Consider the following 9430-nt stretch of genomic DNA (forward strand, 5'->3'; position numbering starts at 1 on the left):
TATAATTTTTCTTTACAACATGTCCCTGCTGTCAGTGTGCATTATGACAGCTTTTGTGTTTGTTGTTTTCCTTTGTTCTGGTTTGTGTTATAAATCGTCGCGTTTGACGAAGGTTATTTACTTTTTGCATCGTTCGTCGTACTATTGCAACTTTGTCCTCGTGCTTGACCGTTTGTACAAAGTGATTTATAATAGTGAATTGATAAAGCCGTCTCTGAATATCCATAATTATATTTACCCAGTGAACAATGAAATTCCCGTGGTCACATTCGACGCTGATCGATGTGCTGAAGAGTGACTCAAAACTTCACCACACATGTGATAAACTTTGTGAAGGTACCTAATTGTTAAGACTTCACGGCCAAAGCACTTGGTACAGCGTTAAGACTTCCAATACTTTCAGATATCTCCAACAAAAGGTTGGACATCTCCGAGTTTATTGAAGAACTGGGACCTGCGTTGACTCACGAGGATCATAGCATTCGAATGAAGGCAACCATGCTACTTTCAACGATTTTGAAAGATCTTCCGTCAGATTTGTTGAACGAGCATCAGTTGGAATTTTTAACGACATTCTACTGTGATCGTATGAAGGATCACCATTCTGTGATTCCAGCCATACTGGAAGGAATCTTGACGTTGGCATCAATGAAAAATTTTCCCCAAGGTTCGGCTAGTAAGCTATCCAGTGCGCTGTTCTTGAATATTCCTTGCCAGAGCCAAGCGAAGGACGAGCGCGCCAAATACTTCCGCTTTATTAGCACACTGGCAGAGAATAACCAGGCTGAGCTGAAGGCCATGGGAGCTGACTTTGTCTACGGGGTCATTGGTGCCATCGATGGTGAACGGGATCCTCGCAATTTAATATTTTTGTTCCAGTATATGCCTCAGTTTTTGCAAAATTATCCTTTGTTCCACCTGGAAGAGGAAATGTTTGAAGTTTTTGCGTGTTACTTTCCGATTGATTTCTATCCTAATCAAAACGATCCGGAACCTATCACAAGAGACATGCTGGCAGAACAATTGAAAGCATGTCTATGTGGTTCCAAAGACTTTGCCGAACATTGCGTCCCATTGTTGCTGGAAAAACTGGATAGTGAGCTTGTTGTGGCCAAGCTGGATTCGCTACGCTTGTTGGTATGTGGCAGACAAGCTGTAACTGAGATATAACATTCAGGATTGTTTTTTGTTTTTTGCCTTTTTCAGATTAATTGCACCCAAGCATTTGCCCTGTCGGATATGAACCAACATCTAGAGGATGTGTGGAAAGCACTAAAGTTAGAGCTTATGCCTGGTGGTGGTAACAAAGAAATATTCGAGCTGGCATTGGAGACGACGAAACAACTTGTAGCGTTCACCCAAACGGAACCTAAAGTCGGAGAGCACTTTTTGACTACAATTTTCATGACCGTAATGGGAAGCATAGCTGACGTTGCGTCGAAACTGTTTGAAAGTGGCATCCAAGTGGCATTAGTTTGCGCCGCTGCTACCACTGAGTCAGCTCATTTCGTTGCGAATAAACTGCTGCCAATGACTTTGTCGCAGTTGAATGGAGATACGATAACGGAACAAGAGAAAATTTCGTTGATAGATGTCTTAAGTCGAACTCTGCTTATTTGCAAAGCGAAGAACATCATGAAGCAGATGGATCAAGAATTGGTTGGAGCGGTTCAGAAGCAGTTTGTTCAGATTTTAGTGCAGGAAAGCGATGCAAGTGAACTGAAGAAAATTGCGTTATCCTGTATAACGAGGATTCCAGAAGCGGTAGTGGATGAGAACCGCTTTGTCGTCTACACTACCATTATCCATGTGCTGTTATCTTCGAGTGATGAGCGCTTGAACGTTGAGGATTGCCTGTATCAGTTTGCCGTACACTATGGAGTTGAGGTGGGGAACGTTATTGTAGACAAACTAGTTGCCAAAAAGTACGAAACGGTTTCGTCATCCACAGAGCGAGTTTTCCACGCATTGGCCAAGTTGATACCACTAGAGTGTGTGAAAGGAAAAATATTAAAATTCTTTTTGGATCTTGCTTTCGACGAATCTGATCATGAGGGGATTGCGATTTTAGCGCTAAACACACTGGAAATGGTTCTCGAAAGTCCAGAAGGAAAACCGATTGCTGAGGAACTGTGTGACCAATATAAATTCATCGAGAAATGTGTAACTTTGGCGCATAAAGAAGGATCAACACATTCATCTGATTTGCTTTACGCTCTATCGAATGCCATGAAAGATATGATGAAGCAACTGCCCCCTGAAAGGCAGAAACTAATTGTGAACGAACAGCTGCCATTGATGAATCTGGCCAAGACCAATGACCTTTATCTAACATCTGGCATTCTCGGGTATCTGGATGAAACGGTATCGATTGAGGACCATTTCGAGAATCTAGTAGATGATTTGACCAAGCTAGCGATGGCCAACGAAGACGGGCATGTCAAATTACTAAGCCAGCAGTTGTTGTGTAGTCTTTTTAACCGCATGCCAGATGATGAGCACCATCGAAACGTTTTGATCAAATTGCTGAAAATGCTTCGAAAGGAGTTGAAAAGTCATAACAAACAAGTTGTCAGCATCCTATCATGGATTGGAAAAGGTTTATTAGCCCGGGGCCACCCGGAAGCTGGGGAAATAGTGGAAGACATTGCAGACCTGCTTGACCATCCCACCTTGGGTCATGCTGCTGCACTTGCGTTCGAGGTGCTGTCGGCGGAATTCCCACAGTTGCATCTACCTCTGATGAAGAATTTGTTCAAGCAGAAGTTGTTCGTTTTCGTTATGAAGAAACTGGAACAGACAGCAGAACAGTACGCAGAGACGCATCTGAAGGCCCTGGTATATGTATTTAAGCCCACACCCCACCTGGTGCTGAAAATGAACATTAAAAAGGTAGGTGTCTTCTTGCGGAAAAGCATTGGTTTAATATTGACGATGTTCCTAGTTTTAAAAACGTCTTTTAAAGAATCATAATTACATAAAAAAAGTTAGGGTTTGGATCCGAGATACGACGTAGGGCGACGAGATTATTATGTATGCTTCATTAAGAAAAAGGGACATTGACATTTTTCGCAAATTTTGAACTTTTCAATCCGCTACAGCACAGTTTGTAATACCATTGCCCTGGAAATCTCGACACACTCATTGTACTCAACAACACAAATCAGTCTTTCTTCTTCTTCATCGCATTTCAAGCTTATTGCTTATCGCATATTAGCTTATTGTGTGCTCTCGACTTTCGATGCCTGTACCATTTTTCAAGACAATCATACCAGGGAAGTCGAGAAATTTTACAACCCAAAAAATTCCTAGACTGGACCGGGAACCGAACCCAGCGATCTCCAGCATGGTCTTGCATTGTAGCTGTGCCTTTACGGACTGAGTTAAGGGAGGCCTCCACAAATCCTTATTGGACCTATTATCTCAAGGGGATATTATGCAGTACTTGAGTGCTCAATTTTGGTCAATCAATGCTTTCAAAAATGATGTATGCTTATGCAGAAAATGTCCGCTCAATGAGTTCGTTTATCCGTTTAAAGGTATTGCCAAAACAAAGCTGTAATTTGCCCTATCCCTCCTTTTTATAACATAACAATCGAGGACAAAACGTATGAACATTTAGAATTATCTGTTTGTAGGTCGGTCCGATACTGCTCAAATGCTTACTACTGACAAACGATAAAGCTTTGGAAATGACATTGGAGATTACATTGCGGTTCATAAAAGAACAAGATTCATTCTTCCAAGATCACTTGCAGTTCCTGATTCCTCAGCTACTGAAACTCACAGTCTACAAGTCATCAATGGTAAGTGAAACAGTCTTTATTTAAAGTTCTGTTGAATAATGCCACTCTTCCTTCGTTGAACAGAAAGTACGAATAGATGCACTGGAGTGCCTTCTGCAGACAACCAAATATCCTCCGTTTCTACTGCTGCCGTTCAAGCAAGATGTTGTACTGGAGTTACAACCAGCATTGGATGACCATAAGCGTTTGGTAAGGAATGCTGCTGTCGCTGCGCGACTCCAGTGGTTTGTGGTCGGGAGTGGTGAGACTAGCACTTCCGGTGAATAAACCTTAAGTTGATTGCATTTCGTAGGTTTTAGAGACAATAAAATGTAAGCTCATTGTAAAGATACCACTTTATTATGTAATACAGACGCAAATAAAAATCGTAACTAAAATTAATTAAAGCATTGTCGTTGCTTCATCCGATTGGTACACTGACGTATGTACGCCAAACCGTATGGCATGTTTTTGAAATTGAGTTGAAATTCCGGCTTTCAGTTCCCTTGATCGCACTGCGCTCTGGCCATCAGAGCCACTTTTTGGGCGCGTTGAATCACCTCTGGACATCGCTTCTTACGCACCAGCCGGCAGTCCTGGAAAAATCCTTCGTTCCGTGGAAATCCGTGACTTTGATCACTGAACGTGATCAAACCGAGGCCCCAAATACGTCCACCACGGAATTCACCTTCGTACTTCATGCCGTCGGATCGCCAGAAAACCCCGTGACCATGGAACCAGCCCTGCATGAATTCGCCTTCGTATCTGCCAATGAGAATAGCGCATGAAATGTGGGTAGGTAATCGAAATGGAACCTGGTCGACTCTCCAGTACAGTAATTTTTCAGATGAGCAGTTCCACGAATCGACTTTCGCTCTTCGAATTCCATGAAACTTCCCATAATTGTTCACTAGGGAACCAAGTTTGTGCTGGAATTCGGCCATTTTGATTTTCGCCTAATTTTTCAAATCCGCGAATTCGATATTTTCAATAAATCATAGTACGAAAACGGCTCATTTAGTCATAATTGTCAAAATTGTAAGAAACTTGAATGCCTATGAAAAAAAAAAAAATATATAGCGCAAAAATTTACAAATTTTGTTAAAAAATGAAAAACACTGTTTAAAAGTGCATTTTTAAGATTTTTCAATGTTCATTTGGAAGCTTATCAAAATGCTAACTTTTTCTGAAATGAACACAACGGACACTACAAAATTGACCAAAATCATAGAAGATCGATAAAATATGTTTTCTGCATAAAACCAATACACATTATTTGTGGAAAAAAGTTCAAAAAATTTAATTTAATGTTCAACGATTTTGGTCAATTTTGAAGTATCCGTTGCATCTATTAAAGAAAATTTACATGGGCTAGCGAATAAAAATAAGTTTATAAATCTTAAAAATGTACTTTTTTGTTATTTAAGTTTTTAAGTTCTTTTTAAATGTTTTTTTTATTCGTGTGTATTTTTTTCTAAAAAAGCAATGAGTTATTAGGAAATATCGAAACAGCCATCAAAATGGTCGAATTCCAACCTAAACTTGGTTGAACAATTATGCGAAGTTTCATGGAATTCTGAGAGGTTACATCTAAAATTTGTTTTATTTTTTTTTTGGAACGGAAAGATTGAAAAAATAATGGTTATCAGACATTCTTCAATGCATGATATTTATATCATTGACAAATCTCAGCTAATGATGACATTTTTATCTTTGATAACAACGCGAATGAAAAAAAAGAGACCTATAGTATACTGCGTCAGAATCTGTCATGATTACCTGAGTATTGTTAAAAACAAAACGTAAATATTTACGCTGTACACATTAAGATTATTTTTCCCAAATCTGTGAAATTCTACCGAAATCTGTGAAATTCTACCGAAATCTGTGAAATTTTACCGAAATCTCAACAGCTGAACCAAGGGGTCGGTCACTCCAATAGAGCTAATATACTATAGAGGAAGAATAGCGCTGGTGTTCCCTTTTTTCCGATGTTGAATAATACCGGGTCACTGTCAACTGTCAAACTGCATAGTTTTTTCTCGCTTTGACAGTTGTGTCCCTATTGAATGTAAGGAAAAGATGTTTCGACAGCGACGACAGTGCTATTCTTCCTCTATAGTTTATTAGCTTTATTGGCACTCCGCACACCAATCTTTGGTCATTTTTTGTCAGTGTGCCTCAAATGTGCCGTAGGTGTTCAGATTCTGCCGGTCATAGAGCAAGCCGCGATTGTTTGTAAAATACCCATCCCGGCAACCCGGTATTTCTGACACCTTGAATGTTTTGGTTTGAAATCGCAAGGGTAAATCGGATTGAGGATGACGCGGGAAGTGGCGGGTGTGCGAAATTTTGGTGTTTTGTGTTCGAAAGGGTAATAAAAGTCCTGTGTCCTACCCTCAAAGGCAAACAAGAAACCTAGCTTTTCGTGATGTGAAAAGCATCGGTCTATCAGCGGCCAGAAAGAGTTGGAACCGATGGGGAGAATTGTTGATGGAGACCGATTATAGAGGATGATGAATGGACTTCTTTAGTTTGTTTTGTGTGAGTTGCAGCATTATTTGAATTAAGGGTACTAACTACCTCTTTCTCTTGAGCCCACTCTAGAACCTACATTTCACATTTAGATCTATAAGTAAACTGCTGGTCTGAGGAGTTCCTCTGGTATACTCAATTAGAGGATGTTCCTAAAAATACAGTCAAACATCACGTAATGTTGTGACAACTTCAATGACAGTTGTCCAGCAGTGCTCCCATTTTATTTACAACAATCCAACGCCTACGAGATTTTGCCGAATGTGTGCCAAAGGTGTGTCGAAGGTGTGCCGATGGATGTGCCCAAGCTGTGCCGAATCTAATTTCTGCACAATGTGCTGAGTGACGTACCCTTTGAGCTGAACAAACTTAAAATTTTTCGCCGAGATTCCAACCGCCGAGTAATTCTGCAATTTATTTTGCTGAAATTCAGTCAAACAATTGCCGAGACTCAGTTTTTTATTTAATCTTTGTTATAGATATTTTTAACCGAAGGCTAGTTCATCTCTTATACTGAGACTCAGCTAACAAATAACATTTTCCTGAGATATCAGCTAACCAACAGATATTTTGCAGAGATATCAGCAACAGTAAATGCCGAAGTAATCGGCTGTTGGAGATTTTACCGAACTAGATTAAGTGTGAACGTTCGGTAAAAAAAAGTCTATGAAAAATCACCGGACTGTTTACCGAACGTTCAGCTGTTGAGATTTCGATAAAATTTCACAGATTTCGATAAAATAATCTTAGTGTGTATGCAGTGAAGAATACAAACAGACATAACACTCGCATACTTTTCATTAGAAATACTCAGCGGGAGAGATAAGCGGAAGGAATGTTTTGACCCAAATGAACTGTCAAAATATGAGCCAATCGAACATTCCCATTAGGAAAACCGAGGATTTCTTATTCTTACTAGATTAAATTTGAGAGTATTGCAATCGAACAGAAATTCAATCACCTTTATGTTTCGTGTGTTTCTCAAATTCAACTATATTTTTGAATAAAAAACAATATTCTAACTCTATTGATTAATTGATCTTAGTTGGTTAATTAATGGCACAAAGAAATGTGCAAAATATTGCGATGTAATCAATCATTATTTTGCACGTAAATCGAATCAAAAGTAACAGTCATGTGAAATGCAGAAGCTAGCCAGGATTGCAAAATTATTTAGGTACAAATCCCTGCTGCCGAATTGTATTCTGTTTTCTCTGCCCAATTCTCCCTCTGAGTATTTCTACTTTTCATTGAATAAGCAATTGACGGTTAATTTAAAGTTTCTTTAGTAGGTAGCATAGCCACCTGTGGCGTTCATAGGTATCTGCCTTGGCGTTTGGCGTTTAAGCACTACTGCCATCTATTGAGCGTGTTACCCATGACAGTGCACTCAACAGATGGCGATACTGGTTTAGCGATGGTGTTTTCCAGTGATAAATATTCCTTGTGTTATGTCTGTTTGTCTGTGGTTATTATTATGCTTAAAAGGAGTCAAAAACCGTCGATTTCTCGGTCGATTTATATTTGCAAAAATAAGCTTACTTGGCACCATCGGGAAAACACTGTAAAAAAAAAACAAGAAATAGGTAGATATTAAACAAATGTGACAAGCTACATTAAGGATAAACAAACATTCAGTATAAACCGTCAACATTTCCTTGATTTTCTTTTTTCAGTTTATCAGTAATGCCTACACTGAAGCAGCACTTCACATAAATGCCAATGGTGAAATTCTTTAAATATCATTGGATGTTCAATGAAGTTATCGCTTTGAAATATCCAATGAAAGATACATATATCGAACCACAGAGAAAATTTCCAAAATTCCGTGGAAAAAACGGGAAACTGATTCGGCATTTGGTATTCACTGGTCACCATGAGAGAATTCTGGAAGACATTTAAAAAGGATTCTTAGAGAGAATGTCAAATTTACTTTAGAAGAAGTCTTAAATGAACTCTGTCAAGGGAAATGATTTTAAAGGAAATGCTTGAGAATAATCAAATAAAATCATGTAAAGTTTTGATCGAATTTTCATAGAAAAATTTAGACGACTTCGAACGCATAATGTCCCATTTAACCTAGTGATTTCTTCAGCTCAATCGCATTTGTTCTTATGCTTAATTTAAACGGGAAAATTTCCAAAATTCTAATTGAGATTTGCCGGTCACCATCAGAAAATCAAACTTTGATTGTTTTGCAATTGATCCCAAATTTTGCACATGGTCTTCTTTCGAGGAAATAAACTTTTGAATGTGGTGCACATGTGAAATTCGATGGCCATTTTTGCCCATGGCTTCCAAGGCACGCTTTCAGTTCGGAATGAATTTCAATGTTTTGGTCATATCTCCCGTATCCAAATGTCCGATTGGGACAAAATCAATAGGGTTATATGACACTTGACCCTCCGGGCCATAAATCGAAAATTTGACGGCTTATGATACTAATTATAAACTTTTTCGTTAGATTCTTACCATCACTCCCAATCCTGAACAGACACCGTTGCTGAAGGCTCCGTCGTAGCGCGTTCCATCGGAGAACATCATCGAGCCCATGCCATGTTTCTGACCACGTTGGTTCCAGTCTCCGATGTAGCGCGTCCCGTCGTCGTACCGATACCCACCGCACTTGACTACACCACTTTGAATTCCTTCCATCATGGTCACTCCGATATTGATTAGCACCGCGTTTTAAGGCACGTTCTGCACGGACCGAACTGCATTACACGTCTGACTGCAGCCAGACAGAGGTGGTCGAACGGCCGTTTTTCTTCTGCGTTGTATTGTGCTTGACGCGATGATTTCCTGGTGATGACAGTTAATTCAATTAGAGGGAAAATCGATACAACTTCGATATATTCTGCTCATGTTAATTAGATTATTGACTTAAGATATGTTAATCACATGAATTCATTTCTCATGGGGAATCATTTAATGGGCTTTTTCTCAGAACGAAGACTTGCATTGTATACCGTTCTGTTTCATATTTCGAACACTTAAGGCATGTGATGCATAAAACGGACATATAATTTATGGTAACACATTATTTAGTTTTGTTTCTTCGATACATTGTGAAGTATTCTTAAATTGAGCAATCTGAGATGATATTTTAA

The 9430-nt window shown here is 39.2% G+C and overlaps 2 protein-coding genes across 2 annotated transcripts; one reads left to right on the forward strand and one right to left on the reverse strand.

The window, feature by feature from the left end:
* The first annotated feature begins 69 nt into the window (after positions 1-69).
* Positions 70-4183, forward strand: Mms19 (MMS19 nucleotide excision repair protein). Its single transcript, XM_065219742.1, has 5 exons — positions 70-336; positions 404-1137; positions 1207-2892; positions 3639-3806; positions 3870-4183. The coding sequence occupies exons 1-5, from the start codon at positions 249-251 to the stop codon at positions 4071-4073; spliced, it is 2880 nt and encodes a 959-aa protein (XP_065075814.1). The 5' UTR covers positions 70-248; the 3' UTR covers positions 4074-4183.
* Positions 4184-4205: 22 nt separating this feature from the next.
* Positions 4206-9122, reverse strand: rtp (retinophilin). Its single transcript, XM_065219751.1, has 3 exons — positions 8793-9122; positions 7863-7882; positions 4206-4550 (listed from the first exon to the last, which is right to left on the reverse strand). The coding sequence occupies exons 1-3, from the start codon at positions 8976-8978 to the stop codon at positions 4283-4285; spliced, it is 474 nt and encodes a 157-aa protein (XP_065075823.1). The 5' UTR covers positions 8979-9122; the 3' UTR covers positions 4206-4282.
* Positions 9123-9430: the final 308 nt, after the last annotated feature.

This window comes from Ochlerotatus camptorhynchus, unplaced genomic scaffold, assembly GCF_037179485.1.
Source record: "Ochlerotatus camptorhynchus isolate MF236.1 unplaced genomic scaffold, CSIRO-AGI_Acam_v1.1 ptg000109l, whole genome shotgun sequence".
In the NCBI taxonomy this organism is placed as follows: domain Eukaryota; kingdom Metazoa; phylum Arthropoda; class Insecta; order Diptera; family Culicidae; genus Ochlerotatus; species Ochlerotatus camptorhynchus.